Source organism: Pseudophryne corroboree, chromosome 11, assembly GCF_028390025.1.
Source record: "Pseudophryne corroboree isolate aPseCor3 chromosome 11, aPseCor3.hap2, whole genome shotgun sequence".
Lineage (NCBI taxonomy): Eukaryota > Metazoa > Chordata > Amphibia > Anura > Myobatrachidae > Pseudophryne > Pseudophryne corroboree.
Genome location: NC_086454.1, coordinates 21,394,249 through 21,419,682, shown reverse-complemented (window position 1 = coordinate 21,419,682; position 25,434 = coordinate 21,394,249). Strand labels below are relative to the sequence as shown.

General features: G+C 48.0%; 1 protein-coding gene across 6 annotated transcripts in view; it reads left to right on the top strand.

The window, feature by feature from the left end:
- ANO5 (anoctamin 5) overlaps positions 1 to 20,388 on the top strand; it is an 81,975-nt gene extending 61,587 nt beyond the window's left edge. For 5 of the 6 annotated variants that reach the window (XM_063946371.1, XM_063946369.1, XM_063946370.1 and 2 more), the window contains 15 exons: positions 2,227 to 2,340; positions 3,452 to 3,567; positions 4,288 to 4,422; positions 5,552 to 5,657; positions 5,752 to 5,812; positions 6,421 to 6,572; positions 8,202 to 8,282; positions 11,179 to 11,401; positions 13,337 to 13,506; positions 14,248 to 14,345; positions 15,279 to 15,409; positions 15,827 to 16,032; positions 16,771 to 16,943; positions 17,920 to 18,025; positions 19,810 to 20,388. In XM_063946371.1, the coding sequence (XP_063802441.1) occupies positions 2,227 to 2,340; positions 3,452 to 3,567; positions 4,288 to 4,422; positions 5,552 to 5,657; positions 5,752 to 5,812; positions 6,421 to 6,572; positions 8,202 to 8,282; positions 11,179 to 11,401; positions 13,337 to 13,506; positions 14,248 to 14,345; positions 15,279 to 15,409; positions 15,827 to 16,032; positions 16,771 to 16,943; positions 17,920 to 18,025; positions 19,810 to 20,034 (2,097 nt within the window). In that variant the 3' untranslated portion in view covers positions 20,035 to 20,388. Of the gene's footprint in view, positions 1 to 2,226; positions 2,341 to 3,451; positions 3,568 to 4,287; positions 4,423 to 5,551; positions 5,658 to 5,751; positions 5,813 to 6,420; positions 6,573 to 8,201; positions 8,283 to 9,089; positions 9,165 to 11,178; positions 11,402 to 13,336; positions 13,507 to 14,247; positions 14,346 to 15,278; positions 15,410 to 15,826; positions 16,033 to 16,770; positions 16,944 to 17,919; positions 18,026 to 19,809 lie in introns of all 6 variants that reach the window. The other variant, XM_063946367.1, reaches the window with a different exon arrangement.
- The last annotated feature ends 5,046 nt before the right edge of the window (positions 20,389 to 25,434 follow it).

The following is a 25,434-nucleotide window of genomic DNA, read 5'->3' as shown; positions in this document are numbered from 1 at the left end:
ACTACTCCCCTCCTCTCCCCTACCCTTCCTACTACTACCCTCCATTCCCCTACCCTTCCTACTACTCCTCTCCATTCCCCTACCCTTCCTACTACTCCCCTCCACTCCCCTACCCTTCCTACTACTCCTCCCCATTTCTCTACCCTTCCTACTACTCCCCTCCTCTACCCTACCCTTCCTCCTACTACTCCCCTCCTCTCCCCTACCCTTCCTACTACTCCTCTCCATTCCCCTACCCTTCCTACTACTCCTCTCCATTCCCCTACCCTTCCTATTACTCCTCTCCATTCCCCTACCCTTCCTCCTACTCCTCTCCATTCCCCTACCCTTCCTACTACTCCCCTCCACTCCCCTACCCTTCCTACTACTCCCCTACCCTTCCTCCTACTACTCCCCTCCTCTCCCCTACCCTTCCTACTACTCCCCTCCATTCCCCTACCCTTCCTACTACTCCTCTCCACTCCCCTACCCTTCCTACTCCTCCTCCCCATTTCTCTACCCTTCCTACTCCCCTCCACTCCCCTATCCTTCCTACTACTCCCCTCCACTCCCCTATCTTTCCTACTACTCCCCTCCACTCCCCTATCCTTCCTACTACTCCCCTATCTTTCCTACTAATCCACTCCACTCCCCTACCCTTCCTACTACTCCCCTCCACTCCCCTACCCTTCCTACTACTCCCCTCCACTCCCCTACCCTTCCTACTACTCCTCTCCATTCCCCTACCCTTCCTATTACTCCTCTCCATTCCCCTACCCTTCCTCCTACTCCTCTCCATTCCCCTACCATTCCTACTACTCCTCTCCATTCCCCTACCCTTCCTACTACTACTCTTTATTCCTCTACCCTTCCTATTACTCCTCTCCATTCCTCTACCCTTCCTACTACTCCTCTCCATTCCTCTACCCTTCTTACTACTCCCCTCATTTCCCCTACCCTTCCTTCTACTCCTCTCCATTTTCCTACCCGTCCTACTACTCCTCTCCATTCTCCTACCCGTCCTACTACTCCTCTCCATTCCTCTACCCTTCCTATTACTCCTCTCCATTCCCCTACCCTTCCTCCTACTCCTCTCCATTCCCCTACCCTTCCTACTACTCCTCTCCATTCCCCTACCCTTCCTACTACTCCTCTCCATTCCCCTACCCTTCCTACTACTCCCCTCCTTTCCCCTACCCTTCCTTCTACTTCTCTCCATTCCCCTACCCTTCCTACTACTCCCCTCCTTTCCCCTACCCTTCCTCCTACTCCTCTCCATTCCCCTACCTACCCTTCCTACTACTCCCCTCCTTTCCCCTACCCTTCCTTCTACTCCTCTCCATTCTCCTACCGTCCTACTACTCCTCTCCATTCCTCTACCCTTCCTATTACTCCTCTCCATTCCCCTATCTTTCCTCCTACTCCTCTCCATTCCCCTACCCTTCCTACTACTCCTCTCCCTTCCCCTACCCTTCCTCCTACTCCTCTCCATTCCCCTACCCTTCCTACTACTCCCCTCCTTTCCCCTACCCCTCCTTCTACTCCTCTCCATTCTCCTACCCTTCCTCCTACTCCCCTCCATTCCCCTACCCTTCCTACTACTCCCCTCCATTCCTCTGTCCTTCCTACTACTCCCCTCCATTCTCCTACCCTTCCTCCTACTCCTCTCCATTCCCCTACCCTTCCTACTACTCCCCTCCACTCCCGTACCCTTCCTACTACTCCCCTCCACTCTTGTACCCTTCCTACTACTCCTCTCCATTCCCCTACCCTTCTTACTACTCCCCTCCATTCCTCTGTCCTTCCTTCCTGGAAGTGTGAGATCAAACAGAAGTCACAGGGGTAGCATCCTTATAATTCAATTCCAGACAATTCTATATTCTTTATCAGTGAATATTTCATAAGATTTTTTAACAAATCTTTAAAACATATTTGACCCGTTATAGCCCTATAATAAGCTGTTTTAACCCATAAGAAAGAATATAGAAAACACCTGTGTATTTGTTATGCGCAACGACAAAACTATTTAGCAACCTGTAACAGAGCATGAGAGGCGTTGAGGCTCTCCCGCCTACTGGCCTGTGTTACAGATTGCTGATGCGAGGGGCGTGATGACCCCAAATTCATCTTATTGCAAAAATGTAATGAAACATCCAGCAATAGTTTATCTGATCCAATGACCGATGCGCTCCTCAATATGAGGTGGCTGATGCAGTCTTTTATACTGAGCAATCTCTCCATTTTCAGGTGTATTACATCCTCTCCCGCTGCCCGTACGGAACATCAGAAGATAAGAGAAAGTTTGGACTGAAGAGGCTACTGAGCAACGGGACTTACAACGCCGCCTTTCCACTCCATGATGTGCGTATAACAATATGTATATCTCTCCGGAAACGTCCTTATTTTACTTGGCGGCTTAGTGCTGCGCTCCCAGGGCCGTTCTTCCCTGGCGCTCTGTGTGTAAATGTTCTGATATTGACACTGATGTTATATGTAAAAGTTTGGGTACCTCGAGTCGCAGGTGTTACTACATCTCGTACGTCATTTTGGTGCAATTACAAATCTGCTCCTTCTAACTGTATTTGTTCCAAACTCGCATGTAGTCCCTTCCTGCACCACTTCCTGTGCCCATGGCTCCTACAAGACCCCACAGCATTCCAGGTTTCCCCTCCTCGTGTTTAGTATGACCTGTTTTTGTCTTATCCAAGCCTTGTTCTATATACTTCAGACATTGGCTTTTGTGACGCGGTCATTGGAAAGACTTCCTTCTTTAAACCCCTCCACGCAAAGCATTGGTTTTCGCTCCGTTGTACTGCAGACCCCTGCCTGTCTGTGGATCTTCTGCATATAGACACACCTTCCTCTGCTTTGTGACCATCCAATATCATTATTTTCTATTTTCTGAGGAGCTTGCGGTTGATGAGATCAGAGGTTAGAAGGGTCAGGTCTGGACCGATCGCTCCCTCCTTATGGCTGTATTTGCATTACAAAGATCTTTGTAGATGCGAGAGACAAAAAATATCACCTATTAGCAGAGACTCATTTACTGAGCAGGCCTAGAGGGAACACAGACGTGTAACCCTGCCTTCTGGATTTATAAACAGGCTCGGCGGTGATGTCACAGCAGCTCAGCTGACTGCAGTCTCAGGTTTTACTTATTTAACAGATACCATTAAGACGCTGTTCTAATGAAGTAGGTGATTTCAGAGATCTGTAATGGAATGGGGGAGATAATCCTGTAATGGAACATCAGGGTAGCACTGAACTGCGTATTTCACCCTCCTGCTTCATACCTGATAATGCCAATTTGGAAGGTTAATGGATATTTTCCTATTTGAAGAAACATTATGACAAAAGAGTTTCTGAGAAAATGTTTGAATCTCATTAATATAATAATGAATAAATGCATAAAGATGTAATGTACTTAGCTGGTTGGTGTTGTAACTACTCTCGGTCTTGCTGGTCCCTGCAGTGTCAGTACTGGAAGAAGTCTCCGGAGGAGAAGTGCGACAATGAGCGTTACACCCTGTACAGTCATTGGGCCAGGTTTGGCAAGTTTTACAAAGAGCAGCCTCTGGACCTCATTAGGTGAGTGGTACGGTAACTACTGACCTGCAATAACTTATATATAGCAAGATATTCTGTGGAGTAGTTATTGCCGCGGGATGTCCTGTGGACGGACGCGCCTGGCAGGGACGATTCTAGACTTTTCTTTTAGGGGGGGCGGTTTACTGTTTAATCTTGACTCCTCCCCTCTCTAGTCCCAACTCCTCCCATCTGCAATCCTAACTCCTCCTCTCTCAATTCCTGAAAAACTGAACTTTTTGAGTGAGACTGAGATAGTGCTTTGTGATTGTTCTATGTACATGTTACTGTGCTGTGGGGTAATGGTATTTATTAGCCCTAGTACCCACACACCTGCAAGTGAGGGGCATATGCTCTATAACCCTTGCTTTCCTGGCTCCTCTGCGCTGCTGTGGTATAGGCTGCAGGACAGCGTTCTGCCTCAGGCTCTCCCTGGAGAGCTCTCTTCAGCTCAAAAGTGGGTGTGGCTATGACTGTGTTAGGGGGGGGGCGGTCGCCCCCTTCGCCCCCCCCTAAATCCGGCCCTGGCGCCTGGTAAACCAATCTCCGTGCTGAATGCTGACGTACCTCCTGCAGGGGGCGATATCGCAGGACGCTTGTCCGGAGCTCACTGAGTACTGGGGTCTACTCTCAGGAATATTCAAAGATTATAATAAAAAATTCATATTCCAGCAAACCTGTTTTGTTTTCCGTTTCTGATTGGTTTCTTCTGTCTCCTTCCAGGAAATATTACGGAGAGAAGATCGGAATCTATTTTGCCTGGCTGGGTTTCTACACGGAAATGTTATTTTATGCTGCGGTTGTGGGATTTTTATGCTTCCTTTATGGCTTGGTAACCATGGATAACAGTAACAGTAGGTAAGAGGATTAATTGCTACAACATAAACCAATACTAATCAAGCGCGTCGGTAGGTTAAACGTCTTTGAGGAAACGTAATGCTGGGTACACAGCCCCACATTGTCGCCGAAGCGGAGTCCGACGGGGATGGGACATGTAATTGCTAACGACGTCCCCGTTGTCCCTACTACAGGGCTGACGGGGGATGTCGCTAGAGACCCGTGGGAGCGCGCATATCATGGGTACATACTAGACCATGTCACTGATATATCGCTTCAATCCGCGGGATCGGGCAACCTAAAGTGTTCCCAGCTCAAGTTCAGTTTCACGTAAAGCTTTTTTTTTTCAATTGGGAAAGATTTTAAATATTCCACAAAGTAAAAAAAAAAACCAAAAACTAATATTAAATAAATATAAAATATTTCTATTGCTCATATTGCAAATATCTCTCCATTCCTCTGCTGTAAACTTGCGAGCAGGGCCTTCTTACCTCCTATATCTGTCTGCTATTACCCAGTTTTGTCTTATCACTGCTGTTTCAATTGTCAAGCGCAACGGAATACGCTGCGCTATATAAGAAACTGTTAATAAATAAATAATACGCCATTCCTGCCGGCGTCTGCTCCCGTCCGTAGTGAATAACATAGAAAAATCACTGCATTTGGCCCATCTCCCATAGACTGGGTAGGATTTGGCACTTGACTCGGACATAACGGAAGGGATGTGACAAAGCTATTAAAGCAGTAATCCCATGAAAAGTATCTAAGGCAGCCTTGTTTTGTTGATTCAGACTGCCATTAATGATTTATAATTCAGCAGAATCTCATGCGGCTACCATGGCACCCACAGTCGCACTGCATTGGATGTTATGAGCAGAGAGGCTTCTGGACACCCCTCTGAGCTCTGTATGCACTGTAACATCCTCTCCCTTCTTCTCCCCACTCTGCCTTCACGTGACACACTGACAGCCGATGTCTGTGTTTGGCAGCAATACTTCTTCCCTCCAGAGATTTAGCAAATTAAACATAAATGTTGTTCCTACAGTATTTTGGATTTTAATGGTGCATTTATTACATTTAAATAAATAATAGGGTCAGTCTGTTGTTTCTGATGATGTGATTGCTGTATTGTATCATCCTGTGCCTGCAGTAAAGAAATCTGTGATAAGGACATTGGCGGTCAGATTATCATGTGTCCTTTATGCGATCAGAGATGTGAGTTCTGGAGGCTAAACTCCACCTGTGAACCCTCGCAGGTCAGTGACCCCCCCCCCCCCCCCCCCAATCATGTTCTGTATCTCTATAATTACCAGGATCCCTCTCTGATCTGCTTTTCTCTCTTGCACACAGTATTCTCATTTGTTTGACAATGTGGCGACGCTTTTCTTTGCAATATTCATGGGAATATGGGGTAAGTAGTCCCTCACTATTATTCTAGGATAGAGTGTGTTATTAAAGATTGCGTAGCAGACACAATGGGGACATTGATGGAAACTGGTGCACTATGAAATGTGCTGTAACCCTTAGCAACCCATGTTTCTTTTCCTAAACTCTACTTGCAAAGTGTCAGTCTTAGTGTTGCTATGGTTACCCAGTTGTTTCCATGGACCCCCATCATTGTATGTTCACACCCAATCCAGGCATCTATGGAGCTTTCTTCTCAACTCCTGTGGCCAAGCCCAGCGGTCGGGTCACGCAGCGGTCGGGTCACACAGCGGTCGGGTCACCCGGCAGTCCATCCTGTTAGATAATTTAATGCCCAATACAATTCTCACCACAATTACAAGGGAAGAATTATGGGTTCCTTGCCTGTAGAGCTTACATTCTAGGTTCATGTAAACATCTATAGATGTGTATAGTTTTGTATTAATGTACCCCTTCAGTATTCTATATACTGGAGGGGTATAGAATACCATATATGCTTTGTACAGTGTTGTTTATCGTACTACTTGTTGTGCATCAGTCTTTGGGGAGCTGGGTCCAGGTTTGGGGGCGCTCACTTGCTGTGTGGCTTTGCAGTAACTTTGTTCCTGGAGTTTTGGAAGCGGAGACAGGCCAGGCTGGAGTACGAATGGGACTTGGTGGATTTTGAAGAAGAACAGCAACAACTTCAGCTAAGACCGGAATATGAAGCCAAATGTACTCAGAAGAAAAAAAATCCAGTCACTCAGGTAATGTCTGTGCTTCTAGAGAATGCCAGCTTGTGGCTGGGAAAATGTACCCGTCGCGTACACACAGTGGAGGGAGACATCTTGTGGACTGGGTCAGTATTCCTGGAAAGGCAGCCTATCAAGTCACTGGGAGTTAGTGACATCACTGGCAGTGCAGCCTAGCAAATCACTGGGAATTAGTGACATCACTGACCATACAGCCTACGAAGTCACTGGGAGTTAGGCTACATTGTCAGTGATGTCACTAACTCCCAGTGACTTGATAGGCTACATTGTCAGTGATGTCACTGTCAATTCACTGGGAGTTGGTGACATCACTGACAATGTAACGCGATCAAGTCACTGGGCGTTAGTGACATCACTGACAATGCAGCCCATAATCAGCCTTTCACACCCAAACTCCATTCCCTTACCAGTTGTGATGAATGAAAGGGTCACTTTACCCTGGAGTATAAATTGTAGTCTACAAATGATATACTTCCAATGTGTGCGTGTGTGTGTGTGTGTGTGTGTGTGTGTGTGTGTGTGAAAAATCCTGTACACCAGTGGTTCCCAAACTGTGTGCCGTGGCACCCTGGGGTGCCGCGGGACACTTGCAGGGGTGCCTCAGGTTGGTGGTCAAGGACCAATTCAAACTATTTATTGTCAATTTAATAGGCAAAACCAGTGCTGATGGCTTCCAGTTATAAAATATGTGGACAAACAGAAGCAAATCTTGTCCCTTACCACATAACTGACCCTAAGGATGACATATAAACATAATTTACTTAATCTAATATTTTTTTCTAAATTTCTCAATAAGAAACTTGTGGCCTAGGGGTGCCGTGAAAAAAAAATCTGACACTCCAGGGTGCCGTGACTCACAAAAGTTTGGGAACCACTGCTGTACACTATAACAGAACCTAATATATTTCACGTCAGATCTGCAAATACTTTCCAGCTATTGTTCTCTGGTATTAGATGATGAAAGCAATGTTTCCCCGGAACGGGAGTAAAGTCTCCCTATCTACCGAGGCTGTTCCTAATATCTTCCCGTATGTTTTTGGGAATGTTGCGAGCACTTGAACATGAGGTTTGGAGAACGTTTATTGTTGTCTGGGATTCCTATTCAATATATGTTACATTTACAGTGTTGGACAAAATGGTAATTTTTAATATGTATTCTTTTTTTTCAGGTTTCTTGTTTTTACTGTATATATATATATATATATATATATATATATATATATATATTATAATAATTTTTATTTTTTATGTTTTTTTTTGTTTTGTTTGTACTTTATCAATGGTTTTCAAACGTAACTATGAAAGGTATTGCAGTGTGAAGACGTACCACAACTTTTTGGCAGCAGAGTATTACATTTGCACAATGGAGCTTCCGAATACAAGTTTTTTTAGTCATGTCTTTTTTTGCATATTAACGTGTACCCCGGCAGCCATTTGGTGGGCTGAACCATTATTCAGAATGTAATGCTAGGCTACGAGCTCCGCCCACAAAATGGCCGCTTCTAGGCCATCGGTACACTAGCATATCCTGTTTTTCACCCTGGTTTTCTTTCTTGTTCTCCGTGGACCAGTCTCTGACCTGTTGTTCTGGTTTGTGACACATTCAGCTTTCTACATTTGTAGGAGATAGAACTGGTCATAAAGCGAAGTCCTGCAAATATCTGTGGGAAGATATTTCTGTGCTGGATGACTATTGTGTTCTGGGTAAGAGTTGCGCCCCGGGGCCCCGGCTGCTCCGAAACTAACAAGATTAACGGTTTCTGTGGGTTTTGCTACGAGAGTGACACGACGAGGGTTCTGGAGCGGTTCTTGTGCAACGTCGCTGTGTGGACGGGTGAAAGGGCGCTCTGGAAACCATCCTGTACTGATAAAATCCATCGTGAATAATGCCAAGTGCCAATATTACTGTAGAGCATGAATTCACTGTCTGCGCCAATCTACAGTCTGATTGGTGACAGGCAGAAGAATTGGGAGAGAAATGGCTCCATCTGCAGGCTGTGACTGGTACTACACTCAGGTGGCGTCACGCTAAACTTTTACTCTAAAATTCCAAGCAGCAGATTTATAGACCTGTTTTATTAAATTGCTTCATACATACTTATACCTTAACCCTGCCCGCCTGGCATTCCTAGCTCGGTAGGTTTATTTGCAGGCACCGTGTGTAACCTCTTGTGCTCCAGAGATAGAGGGACGGCACATGCGTTAAGCACTACAGGTACCAGCGGTTTGTGAGGGCCGGGGAGGGGACCCCTATAAAGCACAATTATTGGAAAGGGAGTACATCCGCTGAAAATCAAACACTCAGCCTGCAGAACACTTACTAAATAAATGTATAGTTTGAGACTGCGTGCTGCAGAGGTTGCGGAGCGGATTAAGCTCTGCTCCCTGCAACAGGATGGTTTCCCGGCTCGCTTTACCCCGGCACGGCATTTGCCCACGTCCTGTATTCTACTTTGTGGTGAGCGTCTTTACTTGATGGTGAATGTGGCCTTGCTTGCTTGCCTATTTCAGGAGCTGGAGCCTTACCTGCCCGTAACTAGCAAGGTAGCACGGTTCTGCTTCTCTGGAACCACGGTGCTCTTCTGGGTGAGCCATCTGTTTTTTACTCCTAATACTTTCCTAACATCTTTCTGTGGTGTTGTCGTTCTGTGTAGAGTTCCGTCTGCTCTTTTCTGCTTTTCTTATAAGTTCATTATTTACACTTCGATCACAGTTATGTTCTGGTAACCAGGTTCAGCGAAAGCGGAAATGCAAATTTAACTCCACTGTTTCCGTGTTGGACAGAGTTATATTGATTTGGGGGTCCTCTGTGGTTCCCCTCTTACTGGCGCCGCTGCCTGTCCCGCAGGTGGCTGCACCCTGGCGCCGCTGCCTGTCCCGCAGGCGGCTGCACCCTGGCGCCGCTGCCTGTCCCGCAGGCGGCTGCACCCTGGCGCCGCTGCCTGTCCCGCAGGTGGCTGCACCCTGGCGCCGCTGCCTGTCCCGCAGGTGGCTGCACCCTGGCGCGCTGCCTGTCCCGCAGGTGGCTGCACCCTTGTGGAGCTGCCTGTCCCGCAGGCGGCTGCACCCCGGCGCCGCTGCCTGTCCCGCAGGCGGCTGCACCCCGGCGCCGCTGCCTGTCCCGCAGGTGGCTGCACCCTGGCGCCGCTGCGTGTCCCGCAGGCGGCTGCACCCTGGCGCCGCTGCCTGTCCCGCAGGCGGCTGCACCCTGGCGCCGCTGCCTGTCCCGCAGGCGGCTGCACCCTGGCGCCGCTGCCTGTCCCGCAGGTGGCTGCACCCTTGTGGAGCTGCCTGTCCCGCAGGCGGCTGCACCCTGGTGCCGCTGCCTGTCCCGCAGGCGGCTGCCCCCTGGCGCCGCTGCCTGTCCCGCAAGCGGCTGCACCCCGGCGCCGCTGCCTGTCCCGCAGGCGGCTGCACCCTGGCGCCACTGTCTGTCCCGCAGGCAGCTGCACACTGGCGCCGCTGTCTGTCCCGCAGGTGGCTGCACCCTGGCGCCGCTGCCTGTCCCGCAGGTGGCTGCACCCTTGTGGAGCTGCCTGTCCCGCAGGCGGCTGCACCCTGGCGCCGCTGCCTGTCCCGCAGGCGGCTGCTCCTTGGCGCCGCTGCCTGTCCGCAGACGGCTGCACCCCGGCGCCGCTGCCTGTCCCGCAGGCGGCTGCACCCTGGCGCCGCTGCCTGTCCCGCAGGCAGCTGCACCCGGGCGCCGCTGTCTGTCCCGCAGGTGGCTGCACCCTGGCGCCGCTGCCTGTCCCGCTACTGAGAAGTGTACCCGCATTGAAAAGTTCATGATTTAAACAGTTAGTACATAAGACCTGACTGCGCTTTTGTTTAGCCTGGGTGACAGAACCTGACAATGTATTGAAATTATCTTGTTTAGTTTCAAATCAAATCTTAAAGAAATATAATATTGCTGTAATTTCCCACTAAACCCCAAACTGGCATGAATAATTGAAGTCAATTTAGATTGTGTGTATAGGTAAATGTAATAGATCAGTATAATACAATATTAGTGTGCATAAGGAATTGGGAGTGTACGTGTTTTGTTTCCTGGTAAAGCGGTTATCCGCTGTGTGGCGTCTTTCCCCCGCTGCGTGCGTGCCCACTTCCAGCTTTATCCGCACATTTTATATTGTGTTTTCTTCTGTGTTTTTAACCAACATTTTGATATCTGGAGTCGTCTGATTTCCAGGCCCTTGGATGTGGCTCAGAACGGCTCTGTGTATACAGCTGCATCCAATATGAAGATCAGAGCTGGTCTGTGCTGTGTCCAAGGTCATCGAAGATAAACAAGTTGCTGTTATGTTATAAAGTCTTTGGTTGAAAACACAGAAGGTGGGGGGATACATTGTGTGAAGGTGTACGCAACCTACTAAAGTTATCTGAGGGTGGAAAAAGGCTTACATTAATTTATTTTTATATTATAATTTAGTACTGTAGCATTCTTAAAAGCGCCTGGCAGATACTTATTCTGCAGAGCATCTCACTGCACTCCCAATGGCCCTAAACCACAGAAATAATTACCTTGTACGACAGTCACTGTCCGTTATTACCCCCTTCCTTCTGTCTCCGCCTACAACGCTGTGACTTGTACCATATCCAGATCACCCTGATCATAGCCAGCATGATCGCGGTTATAGTGTATCGGCTGGCCGTCTATGCTGCGTTCGCCAGCGTCATGGAGAACAACGACACGCTGGAACCCATCAGCGGATTGCTGACCCCGCAGCTGGCCACCTCAGTGACAGCGTCCTGTCTGAACTTTATCATGATCATGATCCTGAACTTCCTGTATGAACGCGTGGCGATCTGGATTACCGACATGGGTAAGGTTGCCAGTTCCCGTACTGGGTACAGCGATTGGTACTGCCGTGTGTGGGGAAAATGAGGCCAGTCATTGGGGTGGGGTGGGTGAAGATCAGTCAGAAGGGGATTCAAGTAGTCAGCTGATCAGATTGCCACCGTAGCAATCCAAAAAATCCTATTACGTGATGTCTGACGCCTGGGCAAGGTGATGCTAAGATTAGCCAGTCCAACCTGGCTAGTGTCACAACGATACGGTTCTACTTTGTAGGGAGAGATTGTTATTGTGAGTCTGGACTGGGACAGACGTGTGATATGTGTTACACTCGTGTAAGGGTTTAACAACCATCTGCTACATTGCATCTTCCACCAAGAACTAGTCACACGTGTGTGTTACTGTCTTTGAACAGAACAAAGGCCCTCATTCCGAGTTGTTCGCTCGCTAGCTGCTTTTAGCAGCCGTGCAAACGCTAAGCCGCCGCCCTCTGGGAGTGTATCTTAGCTTAGCAGAAGTGCGAACGAAAGGATCGTAGCGCGGCTACAAAAATAAGATTGTGCAGTTTCTGAGCAGCTCCAGACTTATTCCTACTTAGCGATCACTTCAGACCATTTAGTTCCTGTTTTGATGTCACAAACACTCCCCTGCGTTCGGGCAGCCGCGCCTACGTTTTTCCCAGCTACGCCTGCGTTTGTATCTGACACGCCTGCGTTTTTCCACACACTCCCTGAAAACAGTCAGTTACCTCCCAGAAACGCCCACTTCCTGTCAATCACTCTCGCCAGCAGTGCAACTGAAATGCTTCGCTAGACCTTGTGTGAAACTACTTCGGCTGTTGTGAAAGTACGTCACGCATGCGCAATGCGCCGCATGCGCAGAAGTGCCGCTTTTTTGCCTAAACACTGCGCTGCGAACGAAACCAGCTAGCGAACAACTCTGAATGACCACCAAAGTGTGTCCATCCGTTCCCAGGGCAGTTGTGTAACCGCACAGTGTTGTCTTGTATATGACTGTGGGACAATGTGCTTCCTTCTGTAACTTATATGTATATCACACGTCTGCAGGGAGTTCTGTGACCATATGAGCAAGATACTGTAACTTGTCAAGTGCTGACTGTGACTTGTAATATCCATAGTACTGTATATTACAGTTGTGGGCGCATTATTCCTTATAATGCACCTGTTTTCCTAATGAACACTGAGACGATGACACCAACCGATGTGTTTTATATTGTAGTCTATTAAAATATATACATAAAAACTGATAGTAACACTCACCAGGATATACGGTAATGTTTACGCCCACCTTCGCATTGTCTACAGTGCATCCGGAAAGTATTCACAGCGCGTCACTTTTTCCACATTTTGTTATGTTACAGCCTTATTCCAAAATGGAGTAAATTCATTTTTTTACCTCAAAATTCAAACACACAATAATACTTTGCATCAACAAAGTATTGAGCAAAGGCTGTGAATACTTATGCACATGTGATTTCTTAGTTTTTTATTTTTAATACGTTTTGTAAAAATCTAAAAAAAAGAACCTTTTTTCACGTTGTCATTATGGGGTATTGTGTGTAGAATTTTGAGGGGAAAAGTGAATTTATTTCATTTTGGAAAAAAGGCTGTAACATAACAAAACGTGGAAAAAGTGAAGTGCTGTGAATACTTTCCGGATGCACTGTATATATAGTTTGCGCACAGCTTTGATGGCGAGCGGTCTACACATGTGCAGAATGAGTTCTACTTCGTCGCAGTCAGTTCCTGATTGACGGGCCTGCGGCCATTTGGGTTCAGGGAGAGGGTGACTCTGGGCAGCGGGAGGGCCACGTCCGAACCAGGCCCAATATATTGAGGGTGATCTGAATATAGAGACAGTGTATAGTGGCTTCTCGCTGCAGTGTATATGAGACTTCCCGTCTATATTGAGATGTTCATGGATTTTATTATTTTTTACTCAGAAATCCCCAGGACGCACCTGGAGTACGAGAACCGCCTCACCATGAAAATGTTCCTCTTCCAGTTTGTCAACTACTATTCGTCGTGTTTCTACGTGGCGTTCTTCAAGGGCAAGTTTGTGGGTTTCCCCGGAGAATACACCTATATGTTCAGCCGCTGGCGCAATGAGGAGGTGAGTCAGGTGACCGTGTGCGCTTTCCCGGTGCCCGCTCGGTTATTGCTCCCGTGGCTGATAACGCTGAAAGGGGTTTGCCCACACGTTGGTGGGGACATCCATGCAACAAGTACCACGCAGGCCTTAGAGTGTCACAGGTATTAGGGAGGAGCCACGCTGAAACGGACGTGAAACGCGTGGGGAATCAAACATGCACCATACATGCAAACATACACCTTGGGTCTATGCGGCTTTTATAGTTCCACGCTTGCTGGTTGTGCGCTCATCCTACTGATCTGTGTATGTTATTACCAGTCCCTTTATATAGCGCACACATATTCCGCAGCACTTTACAGAGAATATTCACACTAGTCCCTGCCCCAGTGGCGGTTACGGTTTATTTTCCTTATCACGTGGTCTCGCCTGTATACTGGGGTTGTTTTTTGGCAGAACCCTGTTAACATAACAGTGTGTTTTTGGGTTGTGGGAGGAAACCAGACCACCCTTAGGAAACCCACACAAATACAGGGAGGACATACAAACTCCACACACACAGGGCCCTGATGGAATTGTACCCATGGCCTTTGCGATGGTAATCACTGCCCCACGGTGCAGTAATATTTTGATCCATATTCAGACGTCCGCTCTCCTTGATAACCACGTAGGACAGTGTTCCTCCACCCACATGTACAACCAACAGCAGTAAAGATAACATATGACTAGAGACAGGACAGTCACCTTTTTGTATACTTACTTTAGTGCGATCCGGCCGGCTGTCTGATAGAACTCACCACTCAGCTCACTATCGTCATGGCTGGAAAGCAGATCTGGGGGAATATTCAAGAGGCCCTTGTTCCGTAAGTAGCGTCTTTTTATCTCTCATTTTTAAAAGTTTAACAAATAGCGCCGGTGACGCGAGCCAGGTAGACCCGGTGAGCGCTGTCACTCCGCAGCGTACTCTTCTGTAGCAGCAACACTGGCGAGTCTGCATATTAAGCTGGTCCTTTTAAACGATTGTGCTGTAAAGGTCCAGGTTTAAACGGAGTGCACGCTCAGCTGGCCAGGCGGGCATCCCTGTGACTCGTTTATTTCTGAGATGGGGCAGCAGGGGGCGTGTGTTATATAATGAGAACCTCGTGCGAACAATTGAGCGGCTGACCTGTAGCTGCCTGTATACGCTTCCGGATCCGTCACAGGAGACCCCTCTCATTGGTATGAAAATATCGGAAGATGGGTCCTGGGTAATGGAGAATGGAGGTGCGTACAGTTGGATCTGGTACTCGGGGTCGACAGTGTCTAGGTCGACACCTATTGGTCAACACTGGAAATAGATCGACATGAGTATTTTATGTTGTTTTTGGTGTCGTTTTCTCCGTACAGTGACCGGGACCCCCCCCCCCCCCCCAAGTTAGTGCACCGTGTCCCCGCACATGGCTCGCTTCGCTCGCCATGCTTCTGGCACGGTGCTGCGCTCGGCACAGGTTACCATTCCCAATTGTAGTCCACAAGGGTCGTAAAGCATGAAAAAGTTCAAAAAAAACTAAAAAAAATTTGAAAAAACTCATGACTTTGTTCACGTCGACCTAATGGCCGCATCGACCTATTTCCTGTGTCTACCTACTCACTGTCGACCAGTAGGTGTCGACCCAGAGTCCGGATACCGTATAATTCAGGACGTGTGAAGGAGGTAATTCGAGGCTAGGTAAAAATGATTGTATAATGATCATTGTAAGTATTGGCCTTCTCTTTGGGCCCGCTCCCTAATAAGTGCGCCCTGTCCTGTCTTACAGGTGGATGATGAACTGGTGGAGGAGACGGAAAACCACTCACAGCCCAGAGAATTTATACAGCCGCTGGGAGCAGGACTACGACATGCAGGTGTTTGGTCCTCTGGGCCTCTTCTACGAATACCTTGAAATGGGTAAGAATGACTGCGGAGCTGGGCGCCACACTGACGCTGGCGCTGTATGTGCGAGTACAATAGCCCTTGTGTAATAAGACCGGGATGTATGGTCGCCTCGCCTTCTCATTGATTCCTGATGGGTTTGTGGGGTGTATGCGTTGCAGTTTTTACTCCCTTGCCTGAATCGGGTCCCTGTATTTCTATGCAGAATCTATATTGTATGTTTTGTGTGTAGAAAATGATCACGCCAAAAAAACACCTAATACAGTATAACTATCCCCTACGCGCACGGCTACAGGGCCGGGCTGCAGAGCTTACTTCTGTCAGGTGACCCTCACGGGAAGAGACCGTTCTCAGACTCCGAGATCATCGGATATGTATCATTGTTCCACGTATCCCCCATATGTGACCTGTGTCTCATTATTCTCCCCCCAGTAATTCAGTTTGGGTTCATCACGTTGTTCGTGGCGTCTTTCCCGCTGGCGCCGCTTCTCGCTCTGCTCAACAACATCCTGGAAATCCGCGTTGACTCCTGGAAACTGACCACGCAGTTCAGGCGCCCGTTTGCGGCCAAAGCCCACAGCATCGGGGTGTGGCAGGAGATCCTGAACGCAGTGGCCATTCTGTCCGTGGTGACGAATGTGAGTACGACACCGGGGCCCGGCACTGGGCGCCTGGTCATCTGAGCTCGCAGCATAGGTGTATTCTAGCACCATCACAGGTGGCGGCAATGTCTGGGTGACAACTAAAATTAATTTACATTATATCCGTTATATACACATTCCACAGTGCGGTCAGTCACATCAGCCCCTGCCCCAGTGGAGCTCACACTCTAAGGGCCTAATTCAGAGTTGATGGCAGCAGCAAATTTGTTAGCAGTCGGGCTAAACCATGTGCACTGCAAGGGGGGGGGGGGGGGGGGGGACACAGATGTAACATGTGCAGAGAGAGTTAGATTTGGGTGGGGTGTGTTCGAACTGAAATCTAAGTTACAGTGTAAAAATAAAGCAGCCAGTATTTACCCTGCACAGAAACAATACAACCCACCCAAATCTAACTCTCTCTGCACATGTTACATCTGCCCCACCTGCAGTGCTAACAAATTTGCTGCTGCGATCAGGTCTGAATTACCCCCTATATTCCCTATCACATGTATTCACGCACACACACTGCAGCGAGTGTAATAGTCACATCAGCCCCAGTGGAGCTCACACTCTATTTTCCCTATCACACGCACACACTAGTGTTCATCTGTGTCAGCAGCCAGTTACCCTGCCAGTATGTTTTTGGGGTGTGTGAGGAAGCTGGAACACGCAAACACTGGGGGCTATGAGGCAGTACAAGTAATAGATTTTTCGCTCTGTTGTCTTCTGTTTCAGGCTTTTATTGTCGCCTTTACTTCCGACATGATCCCCCGCCTGGTGTACTATTACGCCTACTCGGAAAGCGGCGATTCGGGTTACATCAGCAGCAGTCTGTCCGTGTTTGACATCAGTGATTTCAATAACATCAGCATGCCGCTGGAGAATATAATGAATGTTACGTTTTGCAGGTCAGCTGAGTAGGGTTTCTTTTTTTTGTGTGATTTTTAAATATATATATATATTTATAATATAATTTGCGTAATTATTCCTACAATCCAGCTGTAGCTGTCGAGTCTAGTGATTATCTCCATACACACTTGATTTTGGGATAAATTATAACAAAAGCATTTTTTGCCCATGGCTATAAGAGGCCACGAGGAGACATCAACGTGGAATACACGGATAAGTAACACACACATCTTCATATTTAGCACACGTGAGCTTTCAGCTCCGGCCACAGGTACATAGATGACACGCTACACGTTTGCCTACCAGGGCCCATCAGAGCAGCCGTCACGCGTGATTACATCTTACACTGGAGGGATTTGTCTCAGGCTGAGCTAAGTAGTGTTAGTACATAAGCCTATTACAACCTGAGAGGGTAAAGCTACAGAGATAACCAAAGGAAATAATGTAACCATAAACGTATAGACTTTTTTGCAGGATTTTACAATAGGAATTGGTTCATTATAAACTCCTTAAATGTTTCTTTAGAGAGCAATATAAATAACGCACTATTTTCATTCTGATTGCCAAGTCCTGTCCACTTGGTGCGGAGAATATAATTATGCATTTGGGCCGTACAACCCCGGGAGCTGGGACAGGATAGGATTAGTCACAGACGTGACAGTAAGAATTATCGGTAACACCGGTCCCAGGTGGTCAAAACTTTCATTTACTGGTTTACAAAATAAACCTTTGTAAAGTCTCTAACCTGCCTACTTGTGAGCCGGAGATCTTAGCTGAGAAGTATGATTTAAGTGTAAAACGGTGGCTGCGTGGGTTGTCGCCGCCCCCTTTTGTACTGACTTGGCTGTTAGCACTTGCCGACACCTGAGATAACCTTTGCCATAAATAGGCTGTCCTGCTCTGTACACACCGACCAATCCTGTGCAGGTATAGGGAGTCCACAGTTCTCATTTGTTCTGTCTTCCACCCCCCCAGGTACAGAGACTATCGTTATCCTCCCGACCACGAGAAGAGATACTTACACACCATGCAGTTCTGGCATATACTGGCTGCAAAAATGGCCTTTATAATAATTATGGAGGTAGGTGCTCTTTCCTCTGCACTGACGTTTGGCGTCACTGGAACAGTGGGGTAAGTCCGTACGTTCCGTTTATTCTTGTACGGAGTAACTGTGCCGCTCCGGTGATGCCACAACAATTGTATTTGTAAACCTTGCTGTCTATTTGGCTGCTATGTAACGCATCTCATTGCTATATGTGCAAAACCATTTGCCTGACAGCTTAGCGGATCAGACCTAAGTCAGCCGACTTATCCTGGGGTAAGCCATAGAGCTCATATGGGATTCTTTCCGGAGCTGTGGACGGTGATGTTCTATCTGCTCCAGTAAAGTATCTTCCGGTAGGATAGTTTTCTCTCGGACGGGCGTCTACCCAAGACTGTAGCACAGAAAGGGTTAAACAGTCTATAGTCCCCATGTGGGGGGATGTAGTTAAATGTCGCCAGGCGGGATCCTGGTGGTCGAAATACCTACGTCGGAATCCCGACCAACGGTGTTAGGCCGGCTCCAAAATCCTGACTGAGATCAGGATCCTGACATCAGAATACTGATGCCTGGAATCCCGATTGTTCTTCCAGCGGGACGCGCTCGTGTTGGAGGTTAGGTTTAGGCATTAGAAGGGGGGTTAGGTTGCAGAGATGGGAAGAGTATGGTTAGGTACCGGGCAGGGGAGGTTAGGGTTAAGCACCAAGCAGGGAGAGAGAGGTTTAGGCAGCGGGGAAAGGGAGGGTTAGGCACCACCGGGGAGGGTTAGGTAGGGGGCAGGGGAGGGCTAGGGTTAGGCAGTGGGGAAGGGAGGGTTAGGGTAGGGGACAGGGGAGGGTTAGGTTTAGGCAGTGGGGAAGGGAGGGTTAGGGTAGGGGGCAGGGGAGAGTTAGGTTTAGGCAGTGGGGAAGGGAGGGTTAGGGTAGGGGGCAGGGGAGGGTTAGGTTTAGGCAGTTGGGAAGGGAGGGTTAGGGTAGGGGGCAGGGGAGGGTTAGGTTTAGGCAGTGGGGAAGGGAGGGTTAGGCAGTGGGGAAGGGAGGGTTAGGGTTAGGCACCCACAAGGGAGGGTTAGGGTAGGGGGCAGGGGACAGTTAGGTTTAGGCAGTGGGGAAGGGAGGGTTAGGGTATGGGGCGGGGGAGGGTTAGGTTTAGGCAGTTGGGAGGGTTAGGGTAGGGGGCAGGGGAGGGTTAGGTTTAGGCAGTTGGGAGGGGAGGGTTAGGTTACGGGGCAGGGGAGGGTTAGGTTTAGGCAGTGGGGAAGGGAGGGTTAGGGTAGGGGGAGGGTTAGGTTTAGGCAGTTGGGAGGGGAGGGTTAGAGTAGGGGGCAGGGGAGGGTTAGGCACCCACAAGGGAGGGTTAGGGTACTTTCTGGGAGGGCTGTCGGCATTCTGATGGGATGCTGCTGTCGATATTCTGACCGCCGGCATCCGGTCCATCGGCATATCATACCGAATCCCCCTAGTTCTACCTAATGACAACTTACTGCCAATGTCTGTCACTTGTCATCTTCTGGAAATCCCGAGTTCAACCAGACCCGCATGCCTCAACCACACTTAACGGGTTAATAAGTTTCTACCCCTAGTCATATTGTAGCTGCCTTAATGCATTGGCGGCTTTGCTGGTAATGCGCTGATTACAGCACTGCGGGACTATCCGGAGACGCACTACAAAGTAAATAGCGCAGCATATATCCATGGATGCCTAAAACAACATATTGTCAAATCAGCACTTTACAGTCTAGATAGAAGGTAACGGACGCGTTCTGTAGGAACGCCGTGCAGCGTAACTGTGCGTAACGTGACTCTGTTATATCTTCATTGCAGCATGTGGTGTTTCTCGTCAAGTTCTTTGTGGCCTGGCTGATCCCCGACGTCCCGTCCGAAGTGAAGGCCAGAGTCAAACGAGAAAAGTATTTAACACAAAAGATCCTCCACGAGTATGAGCTGTACAAGCTGAAGCAGAAGCTGAGCGAGAGAGACCACTGCATCGCCGTGACCAAAGAAATCATTGCCACGGAGGGGAAGGTTCAGCTCTCCGCGGCCATGTAGCAAGCCGCTCTGCCGCACTTCACAACACTTTACGCTTCCGAGCCATAGAAAACAGCCACGTGCTCTACTTTAGTTCTGTGACTCATTGGTGTCGCGGCAAAGATTGCTGAGACTGACCCTCTACCAGGCCGCTCCCAATTGTAGGGGTGTTGTTTGATTGCAGGGACCCCCGTGCCGCACGCCGCACTGCATTGCCTAATGACCTACACTTCCCCGCCCAGCTGGGCTCTACGTAGCAGGGGCAGCGGGGCTCTGAGGTCTATCAGGGGCCACACAACACCCTCACCCGACAAACTGCGACACGTGCAGCATTATCCTGACAGCATTTTATTAAACGTTTTTATGAAACGGTTATTGAGGCATCTGTAGCCTTTATATTATGCAAGATGCGTATGTAGAACTTTATTCACCAGAATTCTGCATTCTGAGAGTATTTCTCTCCGTGCGGGCACTTACTTTGCACTTCTACACACAGACGCGGGCAGAGATTGCGCCTCGAGTTCAGCGTCCTGATTTCCGGGAATGATTTAGCGGAGCCGGATCATCTGTGTTATAGAGTGTTCTATTGTGTTGTGTAACTGAATAGCCTTGTGCTACGCAGTATATTTAATTGAAAATGCGTACTTGTGGTTCTATATCAGGTTTTGTTCCCTTTTCCGCTATGCCACTACTACCTTGTACGGCCATATCCTGTTTACAAACCCCAGCGGAATAGCCGGCGACAAACGCCTCCCGGTAGCACCTTAAACCGCGGTCACTTCATACCAAAGCTTCAGATATCATCAAATCAAAACCTTTTTTTAATGATAGTTTGGTGAAATCAGTATGTACAACACATGACACAGTACGTGTGGATGAGGGCGCCCCTTTAAAGGCTGCGAGGCCTCTGGATTTCTCAGGGAAGAGTTCACTGTGCGGGGTCCGGTGGTCTTCATGTATCGTCTGTGTGTCTTAGACCGTGGACAAGTCTAAGTATTGGCTGAATGTGGCTGACGTCTCTGAGTGACAGTTATCAAAATGGCCGCCATCCTCCACGCTGGAACCCAACTTCCACCATTGTGTCTGTTGCATCAGTGTTTCGGCATCTGGCGGAGCCCGTAGGGGATGAAAGTGGTTACTGCGCAGGAAATTGCGTGGTTTTTGGTAAACCAATGGGCTATTCTTGTGCTTTACCCGAGCCTACCTCTCAGAAGTGCTTTATATTATCTTCTGATAAACACGTGTTATGAAGAAGTGAGACGCATTGACTGTTTTGCATGAGGCCTTTCTGTGCACATTATTTAATAACAATTTATTATTATTTTTTTGACCTTTTGAAAAAGACTGATTTTATTATAATTAATATTTTTTTCGTACATTTTCTCCTGTGTTGTCAGTCATGTGCCTTGTCTTCAGTTATGTGCGTTCCTGTAACTACCCCACAAGTGCTGAGGTGTGTACCTGGGGCAGTGATAAAAGCTGCTCTACAGGTAACTGTGCAGGTAGGTGTTGCCCAAAGCAACCAATCTATTCTGTGTAAAGGTTAGACTAGGAAAGAAGTCCTCTGGTTGGCTGTTTTGGGAGTCACCGCCCTTTCTGTGCGGTTTCCCGTAGAACGGTGTTCAGTCCCCCAGTTACTCTGTATGTGATAGGAGCTGTGCGGATGGAGAACCGGACAAGTGATTTCTTTTATAAGTGTTGACTGAATTTCTAGTATTGCAAACGTCTAAGGATGAACGGCAGACAGGCGTCAGAAGCTCCGCAGTCTTGCGGAACCCTCTCTATTTTTTGGTTCTGCAATTAAAAGGCAGCATTATTGTAAAATACACCTATACATGTATTTTGCTTCTTTGGTCATTGACGTTCAGGTTTTTAATCCATTGGGTTTTATTGGCTAGTCTGAAGTCTGCCATTGATGGGGAAGAGCGTTGTCTGTGTGCCCAGACATAAGTGTGAATGGACCATACACGGAGCTGCAAGCAGTGCGCCCATTAGGGATAACCGTGTCGCCTGGGACGTGTTCCTTAATAACCGTGACATTAATCAGTTACTGTATTATATTTGATTTACAATGAAGATGTTCCCTGTTTTGTGCACTGTGTATCTCCGTCATTTAGTCCTCCTGCAGCTAGTCCCTCCACAGACCACTGACGCACTTTGCTTTGCTCTTGATATTTACAATCTATGAGGCTAGTGACCAATCAGGATAAAGCGTCTCCGCTACTTTACGGAGGCAGACATTATGCATCCACCCACCAACAAATGTCATGACCACGAAGCCTATTTATGTATATGGTCTCACCGTTTGTCCCAGTGACCCTACCAGTCCCTAATGCTCCCATGCAACGGTTGAGTGACACATGCACTTTATACAATCATATGTTCCGCTTAGGAGCGCTATGTATCACTAGGCGACCTGTTGCCCCCCTACGTCTACCCCTCTCCCCCCAAATTGTACCCACTGCTGCTATTTATGTGCAAGGAGTGTAATGTAGCACCATGAATGTGATTTAACTGCGTTCCCGCCATGACTGAGAGACTGACCCGTCTCGCCGGACACACCGGAGTTATTCAGTATTTTATCCTTTTTATAATGATGTCTTACATTTGGAAGTATTTTATTTTTTCATTTACGGAAACGTAATCCGCTGCAGACCTGACGGACGCGCACCAATCATTGCAGGGATTTCACCAATGGGACGTAATAGCATATTTACTAGGTTACCCGCCCATGTAGGGTACTGTACATTGATAGAAGTGGACTAAAGAGCTTCCCCCATTCTCAGTCCCTCCGGGGGGGTAGGGGGGGGGGGGGGGGGGGAGAGGGCGAGGGCTTCCTGGTGGGTAAAATGGGGTTGTCAACATTGGACGACACCCTCAAAATCTGTTTGCTAAAATAGTTTTTGGCATAGTGTGAAACCTGCATGACCGTCCTTATCATATGTCCAGATGTATGGCTTTCTGTCACTTCTCCAGTGGTATAAATGAAACCTTTGGATATAAACTTGGGGTTACGTGCAGAATATTCCGATTTATACTATATTGGAGATCCTCCATCGTCTTTATATTGGAGCTCCGCCATCGTCTTCAGTAGGAAGGTCAGCAGACAAGTTCTGGATGTTTTCTGGGCTTTCCCATGCAATGACAAGATACTGGAGTATCTGTATTTCACATTAATCACTGTTCTGTATTCTTCTATTCCACCGGCATTGTTATAATAGCATGCGAGTGAATGACTGTAACTTGCCAGTTTGCATATGTGCCTCCTGCCTCTTTTATTAAACACGTTATATAGTCTCTCTGTGCTCTTCAGTAAGACGTTTATATCATCCCACAACAGTTATTTAGATCTTTGGCCTTAGACACAGTGCAGCTCAGCCATGTGCTGTTAGTACAGCTGTATATGCAGTCCAGTTTTTCTGTCCCTCGGAAATAAACTTGGCCTAGATGATATAAAGAATTTAGTGAAATGCGCATGAGGTCGGAAAGATAATGCAGCGTGTTTAGTAAATGTTTTGTATAGGTTTCCGCCTATCGCAGCCATCGTGTATCACAAGCTCTGGTGCCATCTGATCCTAGTCTATATTGTATTTGAAGCGCAGACTGTTATGTGCAAATATGTTAATGCAACTTTAATTGCAATCCTTAGAGTGGTCCCATCACTTTCACAGACACAGCGGAGGCAGCCATTTTGTGTGCTGAGCCAGTAATTGTGAGAATAAGCCCCTCACATATAATGGCTGCCGCTCTGTGCCACGTGCGGTTGAGGTATGCCTAATTTCAGCTTAAAGTGTAAATATCCATAATAGGTTGGATTAATTACATTGAAACATGAAGGGAAGGCTTTTACAAAGAAATCCTTATTTTTTACAGATTTTAGTGATTTTATTCTGTATTTCTACGTTAAATTGTCTGTGAATGAAACGGATTAGCGAATATTTTTAAATGCCTGTTTTTTTTTCTTTTATTACTTTTGTAAAGCCCGGTATTTGCTCTGTATTGTGTTTCACATGGTCTTATATGAAGAAAATAAATACCCACTGGAAAGTTACGTCTCCTTATTTTGTTTTAGCAACATGGACATAAAACCTCTTGTAACTAAAAAATGTACCGTACTTAGCAGAAGGCCCCGCCCTCAGTGTTCCTGTAAGTGTTCAGGGAATCCTACAGTATAATATATACTATAATAAAATACAATATTAAAGGACATTTCCACATAATGCACACTCCCAATACCTGCTCAACCTGGGGAATTGCCTGTCTGTATTATAAACTCTTCAGGCAGTATATAAGGCATTCTTCAGGCAGTTGGCCTGTGCTGGCCTGGGTGGTCACATGCCCTGGACTTGAACTTTAGTGTTAATGACCCACCAGGTGAGGTCACCTGGTCGTAGTTGATGGCAGGGCCGGATTTAGGGGGGGGCGAAGGGGACGACCGCCCCCCCCTAACAGTCGTAGCCACGCCCAATTTTTGAGCAGAAGAAAGCTCTCCGGGGAGACCTGAGGCAGAACGATGTGCTGCAGCTTATACCACAGCAGCACAGAGGAGCCAGGAGAGTAACGGTTACAGAGCATTTGCCCCTCACTTGCTGGTGTGTGGGTACTAGGGCTAATAAATAGTATTACCCCATAGCACAGTTACATGTACATAGAACAATCACAAAGCTCCATCTCAGTCTCACTCAAAAAGTTCAGTCAGAAATGAGAGAGGAGGAGTTAGGATTGCAGATGGGAGGAGTTGGGACTGTAGAGGGAGGAGTCAAGATTAAACCGTAAACCGCCCCCCCTAAAGAAAAGTCTAGATCCGTCCCTGGTTGATGGGCCCATATTTTTCTCTGACGTCCTAGTGGATGCTGGGGACTCCGTAAGGACCATGGGGAATAAACGGCTCCGCAGGAGACTGGGCACATCTAAGAAAGATTTAGGACTATCTGGTGTGCACTGGCTCCTCCCCCTATGACCCTCCTCCAAGCCTCAGTTAGATTTCTGTGCCCGGCTGAGCTGGATGCACTCTAGGGGCTCTCCTGAGCTCCTAGAAGAAAGTATAGTTTAGGTTTTTTATTTTCAGTGAGATCTGCTGGCAACAGGCTCACTGCAACGAGGGACTAAGGGGAGAAGAAGCGAACCTACCTAAGTGGTGGTAGCTTGGGCTTCTTAGGCTACTGGACACCATTAGCTCCAGAGGGATCGAACACAGGACCCGACCTCGTCGTCCGTTCCCGGAGCCGCGCCGCCGTCCCCCTTACAGAGCCAGAAGCAAGAAGGTGGTCCGGAAAATCGGCGGCTGAAGACTTCTGTCTTCTCCAAGGTAGCGCACAGCACTGCAGCTGTGCGCCATTGCTCCTCATGCACACCACACACTGCGGTCACTGATGGGTGCAGGGCGCTGGGGGGGGGGGCGCCCTGAGCAGCAATAATAAC